The following is a 26,291-nucleotide window of genomic DNA, read 5'->3' as shown; positions in this document are numbered from 1 at the left end:
GCTTGGAATGGGCTCGCCTATATCAGTGTACAGATGAGGCTCTTGCACTCGACTTCCTATCCCGCAAGTTCGCTCCTTCCTTCGATATCCGCGGTCCTCAAAATGGTAACATCGTTTCTTGCGTGACCGACAAGTGGAGCATGCTGCAGCCGTCCGTTTCTTCGGTGCCTTCCCTCCCGAGTGCCATACAATCTCCATGTTTGCAGCAGGATTTCGGAGCCATGAGCCGATCGAAGTGTGTGACAAGCGGGAGCAGTGTTTGCTGTACCCGCCCCAGAAGGAGTAACCACTATCTACCCCGCACCGCTAGAAGATGACCCACCATCACTATGCACGACACCTGGATAAATGTTGTTGGTCATCTCTCCTTCGCTGTTTCCTGTGCCGACCCAAATTGGGATGTTGCCGCTTCTCCACTCTTGTCATTGGAGCAGACTGCGGGGGACAATAGCCACTAGTCTGTTTCTGGGTCGGGAAACGTAGCTACCTGCACTCTCCACACTCCGCTGCTCCACCTGAACACCTGCAACGAAGAATCGATCACTGGAAACCATCAGTTTGCTTTGCCACGGGGACCTCTGATTTGACGCTCTACTGTTGACCATGCATAGTACCAATTCACCTTGAATCATGCAGACTCAAGGAAGATGTCGCATAAAGGTGGGTGTAAGGCCACTTTGATTGTCGCCAGTTTCATATCCAAGCACCATTATATCCTACTTCTGAACACCCAAGCCTGCTCCCCAAAGCCATGACTTCTCCACAGATCAAGCGCTATGTCATTGTGGGCATGGGTGTTAGATCCGCGTTCTACTACCAAAGCATCATCCAAGACTTCAAATCGAGCGCTGCAGTCGTTGGTATATGCGATACCAATGAGACGCGCATGAAGGCTGCAAATGATCGCATTGCCGAGATTGGCGGCGAACGCGTCCCGATGTACAAGGCAGAAGACTTCGACAAGATGGTCAAAGAGCAAAAGGCCGACGTCGTAATCGTCACCACCATCGACAAGTTCCACCACGTATACTGCATCCGCGCTATGGAGCTGGGTTGCGACGCGATTACCGAGAAACCAATGACTATCGACAAAGAGAAACTTCAAGCGATGATCGATGCGGAGAAGAGGACAGGCAAGCAAGTTCGTGTTCTCTTCAACTATCGATATGCACCTCATCATACAAAGCTACGCGAGCTTGTTGATTCGGGCGTTATCGGTGAGATCTCAACGGTACATATGGACTGGATTCTGGATTGCGCACATGGATCTGACTTCATGCGACGATGGCATCGAAACAAAGACACCAGTGGTGGTATCCAGATGCACAAGTCCATTCATCACTTCGACCTGGTACATTACTGGCTGAACACGGAACCCGAGATGGTCTACTGCGTCGGTAGCTTACGTTTCTACGGTAGGGAAAACGCCGAGCGACGCGGAGAGAAGAACCTAGGTGAACGCTATCTCAACAACGAGGCTGCGAAAGACGACCCGTTTGCCATTCATATCGACCAGAACGCCCAATTGAAGAAATTGTACCTCGAGGCTGAGCACGAGGATGGCTACATTCGTGACCGCAACTGCTTCGCGGATGGCATCACTATCGAAGACAATCTCTCCATGATCATCAAGTACAAGAATAAAGCCGTCATGACATACAACACGTATGCCTATGCGCCATGGGAGGGGTACCGCTGCGTATTCAATGGTAGCAAGGGCCGCATCGAGATAAACGTCGTCGAGGGCGGATACTCAGCGGGTGGTGAGACTGTCACCAACGAAGGGCTCGGTGAGCTCGAAGCAAATTACATCCAAGGGGGCGTGGAGAAGACAAACATCGTCGTCTATCCCTTGTGGGGAAAGCCCTACGTCGTTGATGTTGTCAAGAGTGAAGGCGGCCATGGAGGAGGCGACCCTCTGCTTCTGCGGGATGTAATCGCTACCAGCGATGGTGAAGACAGCTTCAAACGCGCTGCGTACATTCGGGATGGCGGCAATGCTGTCCTTGTCGGTGTTGGTGCAAATCGCTCCATGGAGACCGGCATGCCTGTTCAAGTGCAGGATCTTGTCAAATGGTAGTGGAGCTCTTTCCTGGCCGAACTTTTGATGAATAGAGATGGATTTGACTCCTAGTAAGCTGTCCGTAGTGCATTTGCAACTGTTGTCGTAAGATTCTGATGACTGGTTGGTGTCTTGGTTTCCGATGGTAGATCTCAACGCCACAGCAAGCCACTAGCTTCTTTGTAACATACACTTCTCCTACAATAGAAATGAGTGCATATCACACTGCAGGATGTTGCGCGTCGTTTCGGCATCGCAAAATGTCGGGGTCCGGCAGTGGTTCGCGTGCGGCAGCATTGCGGAGACCCGAACGAGACAGCACTAAGCCTTCCCGACCAATCAGACACCTCCCATCCGGACTGACAGCCTATCAGAAACCAGGAGGCTGGCTGTCTCACCACGTTAACGCGACACGCATCGCTGTTTGTGCTGGAAACTTACGTCAGGCTTGTGAGTACTACACGCTCAATACGGCAATTCCTGGGTGGATAGTGATGATCCGGAGTATCGGGATGAGCGCAGGGTCCCCTGGCATCCAAGTAAAAAGAAGCCATCGCCGTGAAGCTTGAAACCCTGTCACTCAGTGTACGCATCTCAAGAACAACTTACGCAAGCTCCAAGCATCGAGGAGAGACAGCAACGAGTTTCAAGACATACCGAGCAAACACCACCGACATGCGCAAATCCTCCCTCCGAAAGACGACTCTGCTCTCCCTCCTCGGCATCTCTTCCGCGACAACACAGTCATGGGGTGAGCCCTTCGCCGTCAAACCCGCAGCGGAAACATCAACAGAGAACCTGCTCCCATCCGCGTCTCCAACCCCGTCATGGGGCGACGCCTTTACCGTCGACAACAGCGTCAGTACACCAACAAGCTCGCTCCCAACATCAATAGCTGGAGCACCGAGTCTGGCAGTCGATACAGCATCACCTGTGCCTTCCAACACAGTGACCGAAGATGTTACAGTGATCACTGGCATTCAAAGTGCTGTTGGTTCGAGGACTGCAAGCTTTGATGCAAGTTCACAGAGTGTGACGGGAACGCGGAGTGGAGGAAGCAGTACACAGAGCGCTACGGGTGCCTCAGGCCTTGTGGAGGCTACCGGTGCTGCGGTTCCAGTGAGAGGATTCAAGAAGATGGGTTTTGCGGGGGCGATGGCTGGGGCTGCGGGAGTGCTATTTGTGTAGAGTTAGGAAAAGAAGAAGGGACATTGTGAGGAGGAGTAATTTGCTCAGCGGGCGAATTTTCTTGGATAGAAAGAGTGTTGGAAAGTCGATACCAGTTGTTCAGGTACAGACACTGGATTGCTTTGGGCCAACACTTGGACTGAGAAAGAGCTACTCGAGTGATGGGAGAGATCCATGGAATTTTGACGATTAATGGCAGGTTAGATGACGGTATTGCGTAAAGAAAGAAGAAACGTTGAGTTCCTGGATACCATGCCATAGCACCAGCAATGTGGCTACACATCTGTAGCTACGAGTATGGAAGAGCTGACTGGATCAATTACAAAACTTTTGTGTTGTAGCGTAGTTCATTCAAGCCAACTCGGCTCTACCGAGCATGGTCGTGATCGTCGTCGCAGCAACGGTTCTGGTTTCCTAGTCAAGCTGGAGTCAAGGTGTTAGGTAAAAGCGAAGATTAACGATATGTTCACAACCTGGTCATAATACCGAAGTACGAGCGAATGCAACAATGTCGGTTATCGAAAGCGAGGGAAGCGGCTACGTAAGCATTGAGGCATTTAATGATGCCCAACGTTAGACTGTAGCCATCGCGTATGGCGCGGACTGAGGAATGGCGAAAGGCTTGCAGGATCAAGAGTACTATGAACGGTGAGCCTAAGCAAAGGCGAAGACTCACCATACTGTTCAAGGCTCGGCTTCAGCTGCGCTTCGTTAGTTCCCAGCTCGCGACCGCTCTACCATTGATTCAAGCCTTTTTGACTAGCCTCTCTTGCGATTACAAACTAAATATATCTTTCAGCGCCGCCGCATTGGCAAAAAGGCCCTTTGAAATTTTCGGTATGCAAGGTATCAATCCATCTCTTCTAAAGCTAATAGCACATCAGCCTCGGCCTGGCCGCCACTACTCGGCGCTAGTGTGTGCAAGCCGTGGCAAGTCCTGGTTCGATCAAAACGCTGTTGACCGCGTGATACAAGACATTTGACGCGCAACACACGGCACCAGGCAGTGCTACATGTCTACTCTCTTTTGGGTTGGTAGGCGGGTGGCTTGCTTGGTAGGCTTGCGCAGTCCTTGTAGTTAGTGATGGTGGAACTCGGTGTACGCCGGCTGGTTAGAAACTAGCTGATGGTGGCGATGCGGGTGCTGCTGCTGTTCGCGTCCTTGGGGCTGTGTGCTTGTCAAGACGCAACAGAATGTTGAAGAATTCAAGCGATAGATGCGACAGAGAAGAGAGAATCGCTGGAGTGTAGTTACGGTGTGGCAATGAGCAGCGGGTTCTTGCAGCTTGCTTGGTGCATCTGTGGAGAGGTGGGGAACAATCCCGCTGTGGGGTCACCTGGTCAGTCAACCACAGTTTTCCTGGCGCGACGAACGACAAGGTGTGATCTTCAACTCCGCGTTTCAGGTTCTTGACACGCGCCAAACGCGACGTCATATTGCGCACACGCCAAAAAGTGATTGACCCCAGTACCTACTGTGTACTACCAGGTTGCTGTGATAGATATGCGGGGATAGCGCGCATGTAACGCATGATGACAGCCTCGTACCACGGTACCGTTGACATGATGGATGCGGTACCACGCGGATGATTGATTGTGACGTCTGTGCTACGATGATAGAGATCTTCCAAGCATTGCGGAAGTAACAAAAGAAGCAGGGAAGCGGAACGGATGTTTCACGGTAAGTGCGCATAGGTTGAAGCACCTATGCTCGCACAAGCAAAACTACATCTGATACATCATGAGACGAGAAGCATGGTGTCATTGCGCGCATCACTTGCAAGATCATGGATGAGTGTGCAAATGCTTCCATATTATCATTCTCTGCTACGTCTATACAAGCTCTTTGCATAGCGTTCCCATCAGACACACCCATCACGGATGCCAATGCTCGCGTGACTCAAATTGACAGTAGATGCTGGAGGGGGATCCCACAGATTCTAATGCTAACATGTCGTAAAGGGACAATTATAGTGTAAGGTCGTGAAGGAAAACGCTTATGCGAAGTAGGCGAAAGCGGCGGCGGCACCGAGCATAGCAGCCACGGGGCTGCGGATGTTGGCACCAGAGTCAGTGACCTCAGGAAGGCTGGCGCTGCCAGTGGCAGAGCCGGAAGAAGAGGCAGAGCGGGTAAGAGTGGCAGAGGTGACAGTGGAGTTGACGCCAGCGGAGGGGCTGATGGTGGCGGAAGCAGAGGCAGCGCTGGTGATCATGCTGGACTTGGCGCTCTCAATGGCGCTGCTGAGGGCAGCAGAGGCGGAAGAAGCAGCAGATGCGGTAGCGGACGAAGCAGAAGCCATGGCGGAGGAGACGGCAGAGGAGACAGGGGAGTCATCCTCCTCAGCACCACCAGAGAGGGGGAACTGGGCGGAGTAGTTGATGGTGGTTCCCTGCTGGATCTGGAGAGCGTAGTCGGGCTCGTTGACGAGGGACTTGGTTGGGGTCCACTCGAACTTTCCACCGGTAGCGGAAGCTAGAGTTGTGTTAGAATTGAAAGATCATATTATAGTCAAACTGGGTACATACTGGTAAGAGTGGCAACGGTGTCGAGGTCAGTGGACTGTCCCTGGCGGAGGATAAAGGTGGTGGGGGTGTCGTCCGCGGGGGAGTAGGTGATGGTGTAGGTCTGGCCAGCAACGACACCCTCAGCAGGGAAGTCGTTGATCTCAAGGGCAGCGACGGCGGCAGCGAAGGCCGCGGCGGAAAGGATGGTCTCAAAGAAGCGCATGGTGACGGTAGTTGGATTGGTGATTAGGGTATTAGAACTGTAGTAGCTGTATGGGTATATGTAGTTGGATAAAGAACGAGTGACTGTGTACAGCGATAGTGCGACGTGGGAGTGAAGAAGGAAAGACGACGGTGGGCGACGGGGTATAATAAAGAATACGCTGACACCCAACGGCTACCTGGACCGGATCGAGACGCCAAAGCAACGGCAGAAGATGCAAAATTGCCGGACGAAAGCAGTATAGCTCGCTCTGGAGCTAATGGATGAGGATGCTCATGCGCCCAATCGGCCGTTCGCCAGTGAGACGCTTGGCCAGGAGCCCCCTTTTCCCTCTGTTCGCACAGCCCTCGAGGCATCTCGCCTAGGATCATAGCGAGCGTCTAGCCCAGGAGCCACTCACCGACGATGCATCCCGGCGCATGAGGAGCACACCAACGGCCGCCGTGCCACGATGCTAAGCTGTTTGGAGGTTAGAAGGCAGCCACCCAATAATCCGGGGAAAATTCAGGGGCCTTGCTGCCATCCTGCTGCTGCATAACCGCGCAGGAACACGAGGTGTCGACGTAGACTACAAGAAGAGGGTGACAGACTGTCGTTCGAGATTCGGATGTTGAGTAAAGTTGCTGGCGCAAACTACAGGCGTCGAAGCTGTACCTGCATTGGCGCCAAGGTCTCCCCTGCTTACTCGGCCACCCCCGGCACCTGCCATCTTCTGTAACTTTGCTCGCCTAACATGTCAGCTCCACCACCACCTTATGCGAACGCCGGTCTCGCACATGACCTTAACCGCCGGGGGCGACGTCATCCTCCCCCAGGGCGATTCCAATCGACGCCTTGATCTCCCCCTATCGATATGCGCCGACATGACTGCGATCTACGACCTTCCCTGGAAGACTTTGCCAGCCTAGGGGCGAGACTTGGGTGGTCGGTGCGACACCGGTGATGAGCCTACGGTTTTAGCACGGAGCCGATGGGTCTGCAGACGGCCCGAGATTTGGGCCCCACCCAAAGGAGATTTGACTGTGGGCTGGCCTTGACGAAAATGACCGGCAGCAAGATGCAAAGTTGGAGAATGAAGCGGTGACTATCGTTCAAAAGATCATATCGCACCTGGTAGATGCATATGCGCATCGGATATGTCAGAGCGGTATGTCGAGCAGGATCACGCCGTCTGCGCACATCTTAGCAGCATGCGCCTATTGCTTATGGTAAGCTGGATCATGTTATTATTACATTCTTCCAGATGATCGCATGCACGCCCAGCATCGGCAACGTTGGGACCAAGGACGACAAGAAAGTCGCTGAAACCCAAATGACCGGCGTTAATTGTACGATGTCATATATGTATGGATGTAGAGAGTATCCTGTAGGGCGTACATGTCGCTGACAGCAGCCTGCTGTATCGATCTCTCTCGATACAAGAAGTCAAACTGGATGAGGATGACATAGAGACACGGAAGCCGCACGCATGCTGAACAGGTCTGCAGCCTACATTAGGATATGAACATGCAAAGTGGGTGACTTAACGTCGACGTAGGCTCCAGGGTGTTGAGTTTTTTCCTTGAATGGGGTTATCTCATCGTGCTGCAGGCTCCCCGTTCATGTCTTACACCTGCTTGTGCACCTGGAGTGCTGATGTCGTTGTGAAAGTTGAAGCACAAAACCCAAGTCATGAGCAATGAAGACGTAGAGAAATGCTCCATTTACTAAAGAAGATCGTTGATGATCCTTATAACTCTCCTCACATACGTGCGTGTGGTGCATCTGGCTTCACCGCATTTTTCAAGCATAGAACGACCCACGTGGTCATAGACGCAAATCCACCCTATCCACGAACTTGCGCATGCCATGTCATATCCCATCCGTCTGCTCAACGTTGGATGCCTCAGGTGAAGATATCCTCCTCCCACTTCTTCTCTCTCTTGATGAACTCCTCAGCGTCATCGGGGAAGTCCTCTTCCATGGTGTCCTCCACCGTTTGAGCCTTCTTGCCACGGGACTTGGGAGTCGCCGTCTTCTTCTTAGACGGTGTAGTGTCGGAGCCGGAAGACATGTCCTTTCTCTTCTTAGGAGTTGCTTTGGCGGTTGCTGGGGTAGTCTGGCCTGTACAATGTTAGTGTTGCGTCGGTAGAAGCCTGACCAGCGTGTAGTGAAGGACTGTAAATACTTACCACCCTTCTTGGCCGGTGTCACAGGCTGGAAAGTCTCGCCTTGTTCAGCACGAGCTTTCAGCTCCTTGGCCTTAGCCGTGATCGTGCGGAACTGATGTTCGAACGAGCTCGCAGTTCGGGCGCCGTCGAGAGCTGACATCATCTCATATTGTGCCTTGGAGATGGTGGTGCTACCTATAGCCATCAGGAGGACAGAGACGCAATCTGCTGGTACCACCTTCTGGCCACTTTCGGTGGAAGCTTTGGGAGGCATGATGAAGATTGGTAGTAGGGCTTGTAGATGTATTGATGCTGCAAAGCGTTGGTAGCGTTGAAGAAAGGCGACCTTGGGATGCAGAAGGATGGTGCCTGAAGTATGATGTCAAGAGAAGAGAGTAGAAAGCCGAGGACGAGCTGAAATAGGCAGGCGCCTTGCTACTGCGCTGGCGTAGTGAGAGAAGTCGCTGTCTAAGCAAAGCGGTGGTGAAGGTGAGAGCTTGTGGGGCTTTGGACAGGTTCACCACTCACCTTCACGTAGACAAGGTAAGCCCATACCCAACTAGAAGATGGAGAAAGGCCGCACTTTCCTCGGCCACGCAGAATTGGGATAATGTAGCCTACCTCCATCCTAGCCATCCAGGTGTCTGTCCAGATCGGAGTGAGCAAGTGAGATGATCCGGTGCATCATACTCTGGACCACCTGTTCAACCACTGAAAATTGCATGTCGGCCCCATAACACACTGTGAGCCACCTCTTCGATCATTGAAAGTTATATGTAGTTTCAAAAGAAGAACACATCCCGTATCGAGCACATCAGCTGCCCACGATCTTTCTATTCGCATCTTCACTAATCATAATCGCCCATCCAAGGCTCGATGCCGATCCATCTACTATCCTCTCTCTCCTGCCGCTTTTGCATCTGCTTGAGCCGCTCCATCTGCAACTCCGAAACAAAACGTAGGCCTCCTTGTGTCGGACCAGCGCGAAGGTTCTCGCATTCAAAGCACTCACAACACTCTGGCATGAAGAACATAGTTCCGTGACCGCACCTCTTCACCTTCTCGAAGTACCGCTCCAGAGCCTGATCAGGAGTTTCGTCCCTAGGGCAGTTGGGTGTACAAGCGGCTACATCATTTATGTCTTTCAAAGAGTACACGTTGCTCCAGTATTGCTTGCTGTACATGACGTAGTTGGACTTTCTTTCTACCCTGGAAGTCTTGAGCTGATTCTCCCTCATGTGAAAAAGACCTGCAACATCCCCGCCGCTGATCGTTATTTGCTTTCCTTGAGTATCTTTGAATCGGGAGGTTTCCGTCTCAGAAGCTGCACTGTCCCTCCTTGAAGAGGGTTTTGTCGGCGTTTTCACCGGCTCGGTGCTGGATGCGTGCTCTTTCCAACGTAGCAACCCCTTCTTCACGAAATGCTCCCCGTTGAGGTCCTTGCATGCCTTTGGCGTTCTGAGCATCCAATTGAGGTAGCCCTCATTGCGGCCTTCTTCATGGACCTGCTCCAAGGTCTTTCCCCTGTGCTTGCCCGTCTTCAAAATGTAGTGTGTATGTGGATCGTTCGTCGCTCGAGTGCGGTACTCCTCATCGACTTCGTTTTCAAGGGTCTCTTTGGCAGGAACGAAGCTGTTTTTGTTTGGGTTTGACGAATTGCCCCACGCCTTCTTCGGTGTCCGGTATGGTGGCATTCTCGGTCGCGCAATATAGCGGGTACGATACGGGGGCTAATGCAGAAGCGTCGGCAGCGGTGGGGCGGTGGTCGTGCCAGGAAGATCAACCTAACTATGTCATCGTACCAGCTTTCCACAGGGTGTACACGGGTAATAGTATACTTACTGCTAAGAGCGTATGTCAATGAATTGAATAAAAGCGGTCGAGTTGAAGACAGTTACAAAGTTTATGATTGTTGAGTCTGCGACGCGGCCGCGGCCGCGGGAATGACGGCCGCCGCGCGAAACCCTGGCTGTGACGTACCCTTGGTTCATCACCAATGCTGCAATTGGACACTCGACAGCTGTATACATCAAATTGCTTGTGAGATCGACAAGAATGCTATCTGTAGTTTCTTTGTTTCGCATCATGCCTACAACTTAGATGCGTCTGGCTAATCAGCGACGTGGAATTCGGAAGGTGGGCATGTCGCAATGCTCGACCCTTATCCTATATTCAAGTAAAACGAGACGTTAAAGCCCTAGGAATATGTGTAGATGCAATGTTCTCGTGTTGGAAGTGTGTTGAGAAGGTGAGGGGTAGGAGTATGGGCAACTTGTTGGCCTTAGCCTAATCGAGCTAGTCAGTCGCGAAACCCACGTTTTCACGCGATATAACCGCCGTTTTGAGACGCATGACGTCGCACGCTACGCGTCTGAACCCTTTGACTTGAACCCCAGCATTCTAACAACACCATCTAAATACCTACCTACTACCTTGCGTCATGTCAGGCGAACCTGAGTCTTCCGTGGCAGCACCAGCACCTTACTACATTTCGAAGTCGGCTATCTGTACCAACAGCAAAGGCGAGAGCATTGGTAATGGTCTTTTTGCTAACCGAAGGTTTGGTTCAGGCGAAGAGATCGCAAGCTTCACGAGGCCTCTTGTTGCTTCATTGGAGACGGAGCGGCTGCTCGATACCTGTGCGAATTGCTACCTCTGGACTGAAGGTTCATCGACTGGAACAAGATTGTATGTACCAGAAGGCGCAAAAGTGAACAAGTGTGCTGCATGCCAGATATTCCGCTACTGCAGCAAGGTACGTCGAGTTATCTGCGGGTATGTTCGTAAACTAATATGCATCAGGCATGCCAAAAGGACGCATGGAACCGGGGACATAAGCATGAGTGCAAGATGCTGAAGCCAACGGCTGGTAGACCCCTCCCCAAAGCCTTACTTGCATGTATGGAACTATTCATTAGGCGAAAGCATGGTCTGATTTCCGATGAAGAATGGGAGCTGCTTTGTCGCTTACCTTCGCACATTGACGACTTCAAGCGGAACGGAACCTACGAGAATATCGAACTCATGGCTATGGGGGTCGGTCAGTTCTCGTCGTTGCAAAATCTTTTCGACAAGGACTTTGTTGCAGCGATGTATGGTCGAGTAAGTCTGTGATGTACTCTTCTAACTCTCTCACTGACATGTATAAAGGTAATGTCAAATGCTCTGACACTGATCACACCCACGTTAGATCCTCTAGGTATCATGATCGACCCTACACTCTGCCATATGAATCACTCGTGTAACCCGAACGCATACATCATGATGGACGGTCCGCGAGTAAGCGTTCGGACACTCCGACCCATCAAGAAAGACAAAGAAATCTACATTTCGTACATCGATGCTACGAATCCCTACCACAGGCGACAAGAAGAGCTCCAATCCCGCTGGTTCTTTACCTGCCGCTGCGCCCAATGTCAGGAAAAGGCGACTCTCCAGGAAGACAACTGGCTGGTACCATCAAGGCCTGGATGGGTCTTGGGAGCCGAAGTTGCGTCCATGGCAGAAACTCAGGAGAAGCTGTTTGGTCTCTATGCGGAACTCCAAGCAACAGAAAATCCCCTGCTTGTTAGAGCAGCGATCAGGCAAGCACTCAAGATATGCCATGAGGCAATGTTTCTGCCGATTTATCGACAACCATATGCTGCACTCCGCGACGACTTGATTGTGAACCTGCTTTCCGAGGGACGTTACCAGGACGCATGGGCGCAATGTGCAAAGCGGTACAAGTACATTCTTCCCAAGCTCTACCCAGTCTCGTTCCACCCGGTCCGGGTAGTACAAACATGGCAGATGGCGATGTTGGCCGCATACCTAGCAAGTACTCCAGAGGGAGTAGGTGCACCGGAGGTTAACATGGGTCTCATTGCCATGATGCTGGTAAAGCAGGTGTTGAATGTAGCGCACCTGAGTCATGGGCCGGCTAGTGCATTCACAAAGAGTGTGAAGGCCAAAGCGGAAGAGATGACAGAAGAGCTTAAGAGGAGTATTGGAAACGCAAACAGTGATGTCATGAACAGGGAGCTTGAGGTTCAGAGAGACAGGCTGATGGAGATGGGGGATTGGGCTCAGGACGGCCAGATAGAGGAACGGGCAAAGATTTTAACTCTGCACGAGAAAGCCTTCAGTGTATGAGCACAGCCACCCCGCGCGTGCGTGTTCGTGCTGTAGGCAAGGCATATAACAGACCACATGGCAATTCTACCTCTTACACCTCAACAACAATACCATTCTTCACAATTTCAAAAAGCCGAGAAACCTCATCACATGGCTCTTCGCTTGTTCCTCTTCTTTCAAAACGTCACAGCGAAAGTTTCATGTGCGGCCTGGCGACCCGGGATACCTGCATACAAACACCGGGTTATCCAGAACAAAACGCATGGTGCACATATCGATGGAAATATGTCACCGTCAAAACTGCGCATCAATGTAACATGTTCGGACTGTTGACGGTAACATCCATGTCACCGGGATCTTCTCGCGCAGGCTAACTTCCATCTGTATGAACACCCTTTCCACAGCTCTTTCTTCCTTCAGCGAGCGCATGAATGAGAAATTACCAAAAACGCGATGCGATATATCGATGTTACCTGTGGATCAGCAGCGCACTCCAGAAACCAGGCATGCTACTCGTATGTCCCTGAGAGCTCAATATCAGCTCTGCTCTACATTTTCCTGTGGTCTAATTTAGCAAGAATGAGTAAAAGACATGGCTCAAATACATGTCCGGCGGCTGCGAGAGCAAGTGGAAGAAAGGTAAAAACGAACAGAACTTTTCATGTGGAGCACGTTGAGTGGCGTCGTATCAAAACTGATCTGAACCATTTCCATGTTGCGTTCTGCTCTGGCAGTCGAAATTAGTGCACTACCATATACAAGAAAAAAAGCTAAACAGGTCTAGAGCCTACATCAATGTGAGGTCACCTGTTGTGCATGTTTCTATGTTTTTGTAGGCTGCAGACCTGTTCGGTCTTTTCCCAGGTTGATTTGGCACCGTCCACCGCACCTATAACCAGCGAGTCGCAGTACCATCGGTAATCTTCCCCCACACTGCTTTCTCTTTCTCCAAACGCTACCAACAGCAATCCAGGTCCACTACTGGGCTCTTCCATATGCCATGCTCTGCGCCGCAGCTTCCAAATATTGAAGCTCGCGCTTACTTCGGCCATGAAAACCGGTTCAAAGTTTACAGCAACGTATTGCTATCCCCCTTCAAAGCTCAACCTGATCCAAGCATGGGCAGTCGCTTACCCTTCCGAAAACACGCATAACATTTGATCGTGGGTATCCTAGGAAGACGGGGTGTGGACGCGTCTGCCCTGTCGATCAAGCTAGCAGCACAAGGGAGTACCATGCTGCGCCATGGGACGATCTGGAGAAAGCTAAATCTAGCGGGAGTGTGTCGGTAATCATGACTTTCATAGACCAACCAACAAGAGGGCCTTTAAACGGAGCCGCCGGTGCTAGATACTGAGCGTGTCCGCCAAGGGACTTGATTTCTGATGCAAGCGCACTTTGCGACAGTCAGCGTCAAACTATTGGTATGGTGTTTCGATGGCTCGTGTGATCTGGTTTTGGATTGACTTACTCGGCGAGCAGATCGAGTTGATCGACCTAAATGACGTGTGTGCTGGATTGGAATAAGTGTCCGCTAGGCGAATCACATTAAGCCTGTCAAATAGAGTGGTAAGAGAGCGTGCTCGTTCCGATACTGCAAGGGAGTGGATTATGGCGTTAAGGTTTCGACGGGCTTGTCGATCGGCAAACAGTCACGCTAGACCAGGGCTGAAGAACCACGGCAGAAGCAATATAGGGTTCGAAAAGGTGAACTAGTGAGATTGGGGCTTGCATGAGATACGTGCGATGGACGCAAAACGTGCCACTATAGTAAGCCCTATGGTGTGATTGTGTAGTGCCTTGCGTCAAACCTTCGTAAATCGACGCGCGATTCGCGCCATGTTTCCCCACAGCTTCGTGAGCTCGGTTTCGTAACGAGGCTCAGTCGTCGTAAGAAGGAATTAATTATTACGTTACCTGAGGGAATGATGCGTGATGATGTAGCCATTAGAGAGCAGATTGGTAAGATTCGTGAAATGGGTATCTATGTTGGAGAAACTGGCGTTCAGAAATGCCGCCGTACAAGAATATCGCCGAAGCGGGGGTATGCTGGATATCGCTAATCGCAAAAGTTTGTACACAAGTTGGCGTATCAGGAGCCGAGTGTTTTTGTAGCACCGGTCGATGATCGCTCAGGTTCGCACGAAGCTACCCACTGGGAGTCAGTCAATGCGCGAGCTTTGCCCGCAAAGCCTATCCTCTCGACACCGCCTTCCCAAACATTGACAACCGACTTTTCTTGGGCTTACCTGCTGCCCCTCGCTGCTCCTCCCATGGTGAAACGTCATTGATCTGAAGTCGCCTACCAAGACCTAAACGTTCACGTGGAGACTCATACCAATGCTTGGAGAGCTCGGATGGCGCAATAGTAGATGGAGCAATGGAATACGAATCGTCATCGTCGTCGTCATCGCGATCCTCTCGAAGATCATCAGTGCTGGCTAGCGACGCTTCGTATAAAGTTGGTAGCGCTGGAGCTGATGGTGTCCTCCTATAGTGCGGCATGTGTGCAGACCGCTGAACTGGCGGTGGGCCCTTCGTTGCCATTGGCCGACTGAAGTTCTGGACCGGTCGCTGAGGGGCATAATGTGGGATAGACGATGCATCCAAGGGCGACTCGTAGATGGCGAGCGGTTCGCTTTGTCGGCGCTCTACAACAGGTTGGGGTTGAAAGAGGAAGTCATGTGAGTCGGGCACATCGCCAAAATTGTTCTCAGCAGGCGCCTGAACAGCATGAGCATCCGTTCCCCATGCTCCTTGGTTGGGCCGGTCGTTCAATTTTCGGAAGATAGTATCTGCAGTGTCCATGACGATCGTATCTGCGGATGTCGTCGAAGAGGCTGGGGAATGTGGTCGTGAGTCTACTGATCCGTCTATGCTTGGACGATCGCTCGAAGTGGAGTTCGAGAGCCGAACTGGTGACTGCATGGTAGAATCGTAGGACGCGCCAGCGCTCTCGGACCTGGGGGGTAACGCGCCAGACGCAGCGGGGTCGTCTGGGAAATAGTAGGACATCTCCGGGAGCGTGGTAGTTGATGGCGAGGATCCGAGGCCAGAAGCTCCATCTCGGATAGTAAGGTTTGATATGGAGGCAGATGCGACTGAGTTGGGTGGGTTACGGGTGCCATCTGTCATGACAGAGAATCTCGACTCGTTCCAGGGGGCGTTCTTGAGAGGCGAGCCAAAGGAGCCCTTGGACGATACGCTGATTCTGTTGTCCTTGCTGTATGCGCTTGTTGTTGAGTACCGGTGTTTGACGGATTCAGGAACACCGTCCCATTTTGAATTGACCTTGGGGACAGAATTTGGAAGTTTTTGGCCGACATAGTTGCTGCTGGCTCTTGACTGCGGCGTAGAGGTTCCGGAGTTGAGATTCTGCTTGCGCTGCTGTTCCTTGAACTGCTCCAAAGCGACTTGGGATGGTTCCTTTAGAGAAAGGAAACCGAGCACGGAGCCCTTTTTCTTCTTTTTCGATGACTTTGAGCCATTTGACGAAGAGTTGCTGGAGGATATGGAAGCCAGACTGGATGACGTCAGGGAGGTAGTGTCGAAGGACGGGCGGGAGATGTTCGAAGGAGCGTTTGGATCCGGGGTCGCGGGCGGCTCTTGACTATAAGCAGAGTCGGGCCCAGAGTCCTGGGAAGCAGAGTCGGCGATGGAAAGGCTGTCGGACGGAAGCGGATTTCTGTACTTCAGCTTGGGCATGCGCGCCAGCGGGGACTGTGCTGTTAAGTCTGCATTCGGAGCCATGGCTAACGAAAGTGATTTCGGTCGGGTGGGCCCTTAGGGTTTAGCGGCCAGTCAGTGCCAGTTTGATCGTCGTTTGATTGGCAGGCCGTCGCTAAGGCGTAGCGCATGTCATGCAGGTGCAGGTAGCGGACAGTAGTCGAGGGTCGAGAAGTGAGGAATTTGAGTGGCATTTGGAAGGATGATATGAAGGTGGAGAGGTGAGGGTCGAGGACGGGACGGCAGATGAGGGAAATGGGCGTGTCTGTACCGAGCTGGAGAGTCTGCAAGTAGAAGGCGCAATTGAGGGCTCCAAGGCTAGCAAAAAGCAAGAGCGACTCACCGTGGAGGACGCAGGCTGGGACGGGTACGCTACGCTTCAAGAGACGTGATTCTGATGGCTATCCACGCGGCACCGCCTATCAGAGTATTGCCATTGGCGGGCTGAGCATGGCGTTTTGGTGGATTACTTGGGTGGCTTCTCGCTCTGGCGCTGACCCTTGCAGGCGTTCGGCTGCGTAAGACTCTCATCTGCGAGGATGTCGCCGGACTAGACGGACGCGTTTTGCGACATGCAAATTGGCAATCAGAGGGCAGATCTTGAACGCCGTTATGTCGGCTGTGGGTTGGCAGTTGCTTCAGAGGAGTGCACTGACACTGCCTCGTGCCGATGCCGTCTTTAGTCCTTACTTTGTCTCCTATATCCCTCAAGGAACTTGCCATTCTGTTCGACCAGACCGCATGTAGGTCGGATAGACATGACAAGATTCAGACGTCGGGAATAGCGGCGCGTCACGCAATCGCTGTCTGAGAATGCCACGCACGGCCACAAGCAAGTGCAACCGAGGTCAGTGTGCAACTGGCATCGTGATGGTGTACACGGAGTACTCGGAGCGCGGATTACCATGTTCGGACACTCCTTTCAGGTGACAGCTGGATAGTAGTATGATGAGATGTGTATATCCTTCCAATAACACAGACTATCATGTGACACTCTTACTCGGATACGAGAGACCAGGCTCAAGATCTCTTCTTCTAACATCATCGAGTGTTGTCGGCGGACTGTGTGACGTGTGGCGGTTGATGTTGGATGGCCGGCTTTGTTACAAGATAGACGAGATCGACTCCCGTACAGCCGAATCGCAGCCAAAGAAATTATCGCCCGCAGGCCGGCTCCGCACAACCCTCGCCCTCATCTCGCGACGTGTCGACAGCAGCAGCCAGCGTGGGCGTTCCCGCGCACAATCTTGCACGACCGACATCCCCCTCGCAAATCACACCTGGCATGGACGGCCCCGGCACAAGTCTAGACAGCGCCTAAGACGCCGCCACCTTGCGGCGAACCACCGCCGGAGATTTACCAGCAGCGCTCCTAGGCCTCTGCGTGGCCTGACCTTGCTTTCACCGCAGCGTGGTCGCCGATCGCCCTCCTGCCACGACTCTCCGGCTTTGCGCCTGGCGACGTCTCCCTCCACCAAGCCATGCCTGCGCTCCTGGTCGATACGACCGCGCGCCCGGTGTCCTCCAGCGATGCCTCGACCGCCTCGGAGCACTCTGGCGCCCGCTCCAAGTCGCCCACGCCCGACCGCCCGCCTGTGTCACCTCTCACGCCCACGGCCTCCGCTGCCCAGTTAGCTCCTGTGGAGCGCACCGAAGCCCGACCCCGCCCTGCCCCTCCGCCCACGGCCACCTTCAGACCGCAACCGCCGTCCGTCGCCATATCCGAGAGCGAGAACCCAGATGCCATCGCCCTGCGCTCCGCCATCTCGCTCCTGCAGCTGCAGCGCGAAAAGAGCAAGCGCGACCTGAGGGCCCTCCAGGACCTCAAGGCAGCCGCTGTATCCGACCCGCAGGCGTTCGTGCGCTCGCTGCAAGAACAACGCGCGCAGGCCTCCCAGTCGCACCAGGACATCCTCACGCCAACACTGGCCGGTCTGTCCGACGCAGCAAGCAGTAGCGAGCAAGACGCGAACAGCGCAGACACGCGCAAAGATTCCACGCACATGGAGGCGAAGCCAGACCCACCCAAGTTCCCCGCAATACCGCAGCCGCAGAACATCGTGCGATGTCCACCCGTCAACTGGGACAAGTATCACATAGTCGGAGAGCCGCTAGACAAGATGCACGAGGAGCAGAAGAAGTGGCCGGGCTCCGCTGAGCCTCCGCGCACAAAGTCTGGCCAACGAGCACCCCCGCACTCAGTGACAGCGCCATACTCTCCTTTCACTGACGGCGTCAGCGCTGGCTCGTCGTCAACCCCCCAACCCACCAAGAACTCCAAGAAGACGCCGTCGTGAGGCCGGATAGCACCGTGCCAACCGGCTGCGACCCAACACCAAAGCGCAATGCGCAACACTTCATCACTACCACAACCGCTTATAACTATTCCACTCCAAAAGTCCGAGAGCACAGGCTGCTCTACGAAAGTAATGCACTTATGGTCATCATGATAGACGATGCCTCACGAATAGACGACGAGACCATAGCGATAGACCCGAATACAAACAGACTAGACAAGCCAGTCCTTGACCTACATGGTGCGTTCGATCACTCACCTCACTCATGGAGAAGTCTGAATACCACGGAGCCGACATCAAGATGGAAACATGCAAAGTAGGTGACCCAACGTTAATGTAGGCTCTAGACCTGTCCCAGTTTTCTCTTGTGTGGGGTGCACTCATAGGCGATCTTGTTGAATCCAGCTTCTATTTGTGTCACCGTAGTCTGCATCGATTCGTACCTGCACACGCACGTTGCGGCTGTGCACCCCACAGTGGTCCCGCGTGGCTGGCACATCTGCAAGCGCCGCGCTCCTGCCTACACCGATGCAGAGATTGACGAGAGTTTCGGCACTCTTTCTTTTTTCAACTCTGCCATCATCACCCAACCAAAAATCTAGGCACGTCAAGTTCCTGACGTTCCTGCTTTACCCCTGCGTATTTGCTTCGCTTAGCGCTGCGCTACGTCATAATTCCAGGGTCTGTACACCACACGCCCAGCAACACGTCAACATCATGGTCAGTGTGTTGAAAAGGCCCTGATTCGTATTCAATGCCGTTGATCTTGAGGCTGAGGCCCCGTTGGTTGGGTTTGCTATTCGCTTGTTGCCATGGCCGGGCCCTAGCAGCGACGTGCGGGTCTTTTGCACGGTCGTCGTCGCATCGTAAGCTTGTATTCGCGCGTCACGTATAAGTGGTTGACTCTTCCTTTATCGCCTTTGACGCATACTCAACATCTATCGCTTTTGTCTTTTGTCTGCGTTTCAGCCTTGCAGCGCTGTTTGAACACATCGCCATTCACGGGTCGCACATAGAGGGATCGCGATTACTTGCGCCTTTACACCTGCACCACACCTATACTACAACCGTAAAGCCAACACCATCACGATGCGCTTCATCGCAGTACTACCGGTGCTATGTTGTACCGCGGCCCTCATCCTCTCGTTTCTCTGCCTATTTGCCGGGCATAAGAAAGGCTTCATGGAAGACTACTCTCTCCTCACGCTCAACACGTCCGCCGTTGGGCAAACGCTCATCCAAGCTCCATCAGAAGACTCTGACTCCACACTTTCATCCATCATAAACCTCATTCCCGATTCCATTACCGACAGCGTCACCAACGAAATCAATGAGCAGATCGACGAATTCCGCGAGCGCGTTGGCATCGAGGACTGGTACTCGGCACACATGCTCAACTACTGCCAAGGACAGTATGAGCCTGGAGAGGTGGCCAACGCCACGCTGAGTCAGGATGACATTACCAAGAACGTCACCGAATGCGCAAAGAGCAGGGCTACCTACAAGTTTGACCCCACGGCCATCATCCAAGAGGCGATCAACAAGACGGGCGTAGATATCACCCTGGAGGACTTGAACTGGCCAGATGACATCCAGAACGGAATCGATGCACTCAACGCGCTCATGGCAGCTATGTTTGTGCTATATGTCATTGCCATCTGCCTCATCTTCATCACGCTTGTCACCAGCGTTCTTGGAATCTTCATCGGAAACGGACGACTTACTCCCTGCATCAACTTCCTTCTTGCGACACTCGCCTTCCTGGCAATCGGCCTAGCGAGCGCTCTTGTCACCGCTGTGATGGTCAAGGTAAGTTTTGACTGTACAAAGTGCATGGGAGACATACTAATTTTTTTCTAACAGGGAGTCGATATTATCAACAAGCACGGCAACGACATTGGCCTGAACGCGAATTGGGGCGGCAAGTTCCTTGCTTTGACATGGGCCGCAACTGCACTTATGCTCATTGCACTTCTTGGCTGGATCGCCAGCTTCTGCATCGGCGGCAAAGACCATGGTTCTCGCCGTGCTCGCAAGCCCTACAAGGTTTAAAGGCCGAGATCAGAGAAAATCATACAACCTCTAGACTGACAAATCGGTCATGTTGATGTGGAGAACTTTTTTGGAGTACAGCGGCCTTCGTCTTTTTACACGACCTCACGAACGAGTTCATGTCTTTCCTTAACGTTTTGTCATATACCCCCCAGATACCAGAATGTGTTGTTGAACAGATTCAGCGATGAAGATTGTTTACCTTAGTTTATTATGAATGGATATACTCAAACAAAACTGTTGTTCCCTTGCATACATGCACCTTATACAGGAAAAAAGCTAAGCAAGTTTGCGGACTATAACAACATGTAAACATGCGAGGTAAGTGGTCTAACGTTAATGTAGGCTTTAGAGGGTTTTGTATTTCTCTAGGCTAACATGCATGCACTTCTCTCATACCCTAGAACTAAAAGACCAGCATACGCCATCGATTTGTCACGCAACAGAACATTTTAGTGAAGTGCGCCTTCGTACACTGTTGTCCACCGTTATCTGTACAAAATCGTCATTACTGTTTACCACGTACCGCGTGCATGATACGCAACACGAATTACTACAACGTGTACTCGACACCAATATATGCCAACTCAAGTATGCATCGTCATTCCGACATTCACGTCCTTCTCTTCCGTACTATATAACCAGAAAATACAGCATAAGCCTCCTTATACTTCATAATCATCATCTTCGCAAATCCACCTACTCATTTACAGACCGTCTTCCGTCAACTTCCAGCTCACCCAACCATTCTTCTTACCTTGCAGCAAGTAACATATCCCCCAACAAGATCCCATCATGCCACGGTACCAATCTCGACCCCGAGGCTTTGGATATGACCAGGCTCCGTAGGTTTATCTACTCTCTCACGACACTTCACGCCGTCTTGTATATAGTTGTCTTTCCTACTAGCACTGACTACATTTCAAGACATCTTCACTACGGCCCCGCATTCGACTACAACGGCTACCAAGAAGGCCGCGAGGGAGGGCGTCGCGTGCGGGAACACTCATACACGCACGCTGGGTCAGGATTGAGAGTGATGAGGTACGATGCTGGAGGCGATGACGACGACGACTATTACTACCGTCGCCGCGGCGGTGACGGAAGGGAGAGGTGGGGGTGGAGAGAGAGGTTTAGGTGCTGGTAGTCTGTCTAAAAACCAGGACAGCCTGGAGCCTACATTGGCGTTAGGCTGAACACTTTGCATGTTTTTAAGTTGATGTTATCTCCAGGCCTGTCTGAAGATAGCGAGCACGTCAACGGAGAGAAGCAGATGTAGTATCAATGTTTTCGTCTGTATCAAACGGGTATCTAGATTCATTACCTTCATCAAGTATGCCTGGTCTCCGACCATAACTATGCATGTTCCTCGCTCGTTTGGATACCAGTCCAGATGTTCCGTCATACTCCGACGTAACATGGCACTTGGGGATGGGCCATGACGACATCCTGCTCGCTTTTGCGTAGGTGACCAAATGCCGGAGAATACCCAGAGTGGCAACGCATCCAAATGTTGCGTAAATGGTGTACATGTGTTCCTGCTGCTCATCGCTGGCGGATGATTTCTAGTAGAGTCCGGTATCAGTGGAGGCCGAAATCGAGTTGAAGAGGAATAAAGCTTGCGCACCTGTGAGAAACTCCTCGCTACGAATACAGTTAGCACTTGTTCGAAAAGCTTTCTTTCACACTCCTTCGGATGTCACTTACAAGCTCAGCGTGATATAGCCGTCGCGATCCTCGTCATACTTCTTGAAGACGTCCGTCATCCTCTTCAGGCTAATACACGCTTGCACGAACAGATCGAAGCTCAGCGCGTTGCGTCCGTCGCGGTCGTACGTGCGGTACAAGAGTGTGACGAACGCTTGGGAGAGACGGTATCCGAAGGCGATGAGGGCTTCGTTGAATTCAGCGTAGGATATACTGCCGGAATGGTCTTGGTCGAAACGGTCGAACAGGCTGCGCCAAGCTGAGAGGAAGCCCCAGAGCCCACTACAAACAATGTGTTAGCTTGAACCGGTCACGAGAGAGACGAGGCCAAGTACCAGAATTCATCAAAGTTGACAGAACCAGATCTGTTGGTGTCGAACATTCGGATCATCATACGGACAGTATGAGGATCGAAAGGTGTCCAGTCTCCATTGACGAGCGCTGTTCGCAGCTCAGCCTCTGTGAGCTCACCACTCTCTGTCGCATGCGTTAGCATTCTGTACATGCGAAGTCTTGCTACGACATACTGTCTTTGTCGACCGCGCCGAACAGCCTCCACAGCGCTTCGCGGTCATTCGCATCTCTTGGCGGCGGCGCAGGAGTAGGCGGCGGCCTCGACTGCTGCGCCAACTGCGGCCTTCCATGGTATCCTTGTGGCGGAGGTCCATGACCATAGTTGACTGGTGGAGGCGATCCAACTCCCATTCTGTTGTCTGGCCTCGCGTCGTATCGGCCGTCGTACCGCGGGTCGCTGTATGCGCCTGGTGGGGGTCTGCTGTCATATCCACCACCTCCTGCGCCGCGTCCACCACCGTAGCGCTCATCGGGACGAGTGTCGTATCTCTGACCGCTGGGAACGGGTGGGGGAGGTTTGTTGTAGTCGGGACGCGCGGAGCTGGTGCGCGGTGGGCGTGAGGCCGCGGATGCGTTTTGCGACATCATCGCAGCAGCCTGGTCTACGTCAGTCCTGCAGGCGCGTCGAGGGACTCCAAAGACGTACCTGCTCAGGCTCGGCGTGCATAGGCAGCCTGTCCGGGTTGAAGCCTTTGTTGTACGCCATGGTGGGAGCGAGTCGTCGTGTGTTTGCAAGGTGGAAAGCAAGATGTCGCAAGGTCGAGGGCTGATGATATATGAAGGTGACACCAAGCTTCAGCTTCTCGGCGCGGGCAGCAATCGTCACGCAGACAAGTGACTCCCAAACACAGGGAGATGCTAGTAGGTTATCGTACAAAGGCTTTGCGATCAGCCGAGTAAGATGCGGCTCCAGCGATCAAAGCCCAACGTTGCCCTTCACAGCCCGGTTGCGGCTGACACCAACGGCGACCCCTTGGGTAGGCATATGCGCAGCGGGGCAGTAGGCTTGGCCCTATGACGCACTAGCCCTCGTGCCGGTCAACAACAAGGGAATGTCTACCGCGATGCGAATACGGGCAAGTCCGTGTAGGCATAGCGCAAAATTTGATCGTGGTATTCTTACCCAATGTTCCGATTTCCGAAAGTTCGGCCAGTTGCTGTGGGGTTTGCAGGTCATTCGTTCCCTCCAGTGCCGAGTCACGTAGAGCTTGCGTAATGGGGTATCCTTGTATGTCTAGGTGGACTCGTCCAAGTTGTTCATTGATATTATTTTTTACAAAGAAGTACAAATCGCAACTCTGATCTTTCGTCATGCCATAACCGGGCGCCCGAGGGTGTCCAAGTGCAACCGTCAAATTGTGAAACGAGACAAAATACTAGATGATAACAACGACAATCATCCTGGGTATCCAACGCCCCTGCACCCAAGTTCTACAATTCCTTCAAACAAAAACAACGGTATATAGTATGCATCGAGCATCGCTGGCTGGCCTCCAGGAAGTAAAGACCGTAACAGGAGGATAAAAATAAGGGGTACAAATACAGCATGGCCGAGGCCACACGAGAAAGAAGATCGCTTCAAAACAACTTTTCGAGCTCCGCTACGCTGCTCAAGTCTTGACTCGCTTCTGGTTGCCGTCATCTGAGCCCTGATCAGACGTCTTGCGCTTGCGCTCGGCAGAGTCGTCGCGGGCGAAGCTGGGTCCGTTCGGGGCTACCGGAGTCTGGAAAGTCAAGGGGCTCGGCAGCATGTTGGAGTCGCGGCCAAAACCCCACTCGGGGTAAAAGCTCGAAGGCGAGGGAAGCAGGCCATTCTCAACAAAGCGACTGGGAAGTGCTGAGATGGGGGTTTCCATGTTGTCGCGACTACCGTACGAGTTGCTGTTTGATGGCGGCGGAGGACGAGCGAAAGGGTTGGGCGGGCCAGTTGCACCGGCACTGAGCAGCGAGTTGGCACTTGGTGACGGAGGAGGCAGAACTACGCCGGAAGAGTGCGATGCGTCGGTGCTTCGTCCAGGAGTTGCACCCGTCGTCCCAGAGTCTTTGGGAGACGAGTCGGCCGTCGCACTTCCAGCGTCTGACTGTTCGCTTGGAATCTGTACCCTCAATCTCGGCTTGCTTTCACCACCCATGCGTAGGCTGTTTGTTCGCGACGGAGGAGGAATGGTGGGCATGGAAGACGTAGACTGTGTTCGCTGCGGCGGCTGCTGAACAGGCGCTTGTGGAGGCTGCGCTTGAGGCTTCGGGTCCCCGTTTGGCTGCAATCGCGACATGGCGGCCACGTCAATCGATTGCGCTCGGTTCTCCTGTTTGATGTAGGGAGCCTCGCTGCGAGACAGGTTTGAGTTGTTGCTGCTGCCCCAGTGTGCTGCGAGCATGGACTGGCTATCGTCGATGGGTGTGAAGATGCTGTGTCTGGCAGACGCGTGTAGTGGCTTGGGCTGAGGAAGAGGGGGGCTCTGGAAATCGTTCTGTTGCGGCGGCGACGGAACGGTGATTGTGGGCTGTTGCGGGTGCTCTTGTTGCGGCTGAGACACTTGCGGGGGTGGAGGTGGTGGAGACAATCGATGCTGCTGAGCCTGTTGCTGTTGTTGCTGCTGTTGGGCTTGTTGCTGAGCCTGTTGCTGTGCTTGTTGCTGAGCTTGCACCTGAGCCTGTTGTTGCGCCTGTACCTGGGCCTGCTGCTCTTGTTGATGCTGGTGTTGCTGCTGCTGCTGCTGATGTTGGTGCTGTGCCTGTTGCTGCTGCTGGAAGGTGGGTGGCATAGACTGTCGGCGCTGCTGCTCTTGCTGCATGTACTGGACTTGAGAATGTGTGGGCATGGGGTGCGTGAACTGGTACTGGGCGGCGGGCGGTGTAGGCTGGGGCTTGGGCGCCATCTGCTGGGCAGCTTGCGGGTTGTAGAAGGGCGGGGTCGGCATGTAGGCATAGTTGTTGGGCGGCTGAGGGGCTTGCGAAGGGTAGGGCTGCGGCGGCGCGAGGTTGGAGCTCGGTCTGCGGATGTGGCCTACTCGCGAGTTCGGTCGCGACAGGTGATGCGGCGGCTGTGGGGAGGGCCCTCGCTGCTGGAAGGCGCCGTTGCCGATTGGCGGCGACATGGACGGCGCGCCGTGTCTTATGTGCTGGAACTGCGAGTGCTGCATGTGATGGGGCATCATCGAGTGCTCGGGCGGGGTGTGCGAGTCCCGGGGCAGGGCGCCCTCGTCGTCCTCATCATCCTCGTCGTCGCCGTCCTTCTTGCCCATAAAGTCCTCTGGACCCTTGTGCTCGTGGGCTCCGCCATACTGCGTGACCTGTCAGTGTCATTCTGCTTTAGCGCGGCTCTCGATCCAGGGTCGTCGGGGATGCCTACATATTGGTACCGGCCAATCGTCTCGTTGATGTCGCCGGAAGAGAATTCGTAGAGCTTCTTGTTGTGGCCGAAGATGATGACGGCCACGTCGACGGAGCAGAGCACCGAGAGCTCGTGCGCCTTCTTGAAGAGGCCGCCTTTGCGCTTGAGGAAGGTGCTGCCGCGGGTTAGTGGCTGCAGATGCAGGTGAGGGCGCGGTGCTGGCAGCTGACTTACACGGAGCGGTTCCGGTCGTCCTTGATGGCCTTGATCTCAATCTTTCTGCGACCCATGGTGGCTGGCGATGCTAGACGGGCAGGCGCATGGAGCGACGGCGAGGCTTCGAGGAGCAGAGCACGATGGCACTAGCTTGCGCGGCAGAGGCGTGTTCACGAAGACGTGCAGCGTTTCAGCGCGGCCAGGAGGGAGTGGGCGGCGAGAATCGGCGCGGTGGATGCTCGATTCTTTTTCGCGACTCCAGGGCTATATGGCTGTGATGCGCGACACAAAGGTCGGTTGCTGCACTCACAGGAAGCGTGAGGCTCTGAACGTGATGTGCAGAGGAAACGATGATGGAGTG

At 53.3% G+C, this 26,291-nt stretch overlaps 10 protein-coding genes across 10 annotated transcripts; 4 read left to right on the top strand and 6 right to left on the bottom strand.

Moving 5' to 3' along the window:
* Positions 1-751: 751 nt before the first annotated feature.
* J4E86_004536 (uncharacterized protein) lies at positions 752-2,080 on the top strand (the record flags this gene model as incomplete). The annotated part of the gene is made up of 1 exon (XM_051445074.1): positions 752-2,080. The coding sequence occupies one exon, from the start codon at positions 752-754 to the stop codon at positions 2,078-2,080; it is 1,329 nt and encodes a 442-aa protein (XP_051303171.1).
* Positions 2,081-5,247: 3,167 nt separating this feature from the next.
* J4E86_004535 (uncharacterized protein) lies at positions 5,248-5,978 on the bottom strand (the record flags this gene model as incomplete). The annotated part of the gene is made up of 2 exons (XM_051445073.1): positions 5,248-5,723; positions 5,777-5,978. 2 exons carry the CDS (start codon positions 5,976-5,978, stop codon positions 5,248-5,250), a joined length of 678 nt encoding a protein of 225 aa, XP_051303170.1.
* A 1,885-nt stretch (positions 5,979-7,863) lies between these two features.
* J4E86_004534 (uncharacterized protein) lies at positions 7,864-8,402 on the bottom strand (the record flags this gene model as incomplete). Its single annotated transcript, XM_051445072.1, has 2 exons — positions 7,864-8,081; positions 8,150-8,402. The coding sequence occupies 2 exons, from the start codon at positions 8,400-8,402 to the stop codon at positions 7,864-7,866; spliced, it is 471 nt and encodes a 156-aa protein (XP_051303169.1).
* Positions 8,403-8,976: 574 nt separating this feature from the next.
* On the bottom strand, positions 8,977-9,822 carry J4E86_004533 (uncharacterized protein; the record flags this gene model as incomplete). Its single annotated transcript, XM_051445071.1, has 1 exon — positions 8,977-9,822. One exon carries the CDS (start codon positions 9,820-9,822, stop codon positions 8,977-8,979), a length of 846 nt encoding a protein of 281 aa, XP_051303168.1.
* Positions 9,823-10,568: 746 nt separating this feature from the next.
* J4E86_004532 (uncharacterized protein) lies at positions 10,569-12,262 on the top strand (the record flags this gene model as incomplete). The annotated part of the gene is made up of 3 exons (XM_051445070.1): positions 10,569-10,883; positions 10,931-11,230; positions 11,279-12,262. The coding sequence occupies 3 exons, from the start codon at positions 10,569-10,571 to the stop codon at positions 12,260-12,262; spliced, it is 1,599 nt and encodes a 532-aa protein (XP_051303167.1).
* Positions 12,263-14,437: 2,175 nt separating this feature from the next.
* J4E86_004531 (uncharacterized protein) lies at positions 14,438-15,994 on the bottom strand (the record flags this gene model as incomplete). Its single annotated transcript, XM_051445069.1, has 1 exon — positions 14,438-15,994. The coding sequence occupies one exon, from the start codon at positions 15,992-15,994 to the stop codon at positions 14,438-14,440; it is 1,557 nt and encodes a 518-aa protein (XP_051303166.1).
* A 1,457-nt stretch (positions 15,995-17,451) lies between these two features.
* Positions 17,452-18,267, top strand: J4E86_004530 (uncharacterized protein; the record flags this gene model as incomplete). The annotated part of the gene is made up of 1 exon (XM_051445068.1): positions 17,452-18,267. One exon carries the CDS (start codon positions 17,452-17,454, stop codon positions 18,265-18,267), a length of 816 nt encoding a protein of 271 aa, XP_051303165.1.
* A 1,089-nt stretch (positions 18,268-19,356) lies between these two features.
* J4E86_004529 (uncharacterized protein) lies at positions 19,357-20,319 on the top strand (the record flags this gene model as incomplete). Its single annotated transcript, XM_051445067.1, has 2 exons — positions 19,357-20,076; positions 20,131-20,319. 2 exons carry the CDS (start codon positions 19,357-19,359, stop codon positions 20,317-20,319), a joined length of 909 nt encoding a protein of 302 aa, XP_051303164.1.
* A 1,703-nt stretch (positions 20,320-22,022) lies between these two features.
* Positions 22,023-23,086, bottom strand: J4E86_004528 (uncharacterized protein; the record flags this gene model as incomplete). The annotated part of the gene is made up of 4 exons (XM_051445066.1): positions 22,023-22,275; positions 22,362-22,503; positions 22,554-22,977; positions 23,027-23,086. The coding sequence occupies 4 exons, from the start codon at positions 23,084-23,086 to the stop codon at positions 22,023-22,025; spliced, it is 879 nt and encodes a 292-aa protein (XP_051303163.1).
* Positions 23,087-23,990: 904 nt separating this feature from the next.
* Positions 23,991-26,004, bottom strand: J4E86_004527 (uncharacterized protein; the record flags this gene model as incomplete). Its single annotated transcript, XM_051445065.1, has 3 exons — positions 23,991-25,673; positions 25,733-25,889; positions 25,949-26,004. The coding sequence occupies 3 exons, from the start codon at positions 26,002-26,004 to the stop codon at positions 23,991-23,993; spliced, it is 1,896 nt and encodes a 631-aa protein (XP_051303162.1).
* Between the last annotated feature and the right edge of the window lie 287 nt (positions 26,005-26,291).

Source organism: Alternaria arbusti, assembly GCF_024043155.1.
Source record: "Alternaria arbusti strain BMP 1465 chromosome Unknown scaffold_5, whole genome shotgun sequence".
NCBI lineage: Eukaryota > Fungi > Ascomycota > Dothideomycetes > Pleosporales > Pleosporaceae > Alternaria > Alternaria arbusti.
This window is presented reverse-complemented; position numbering and strand designations above follow the sequence as displayed.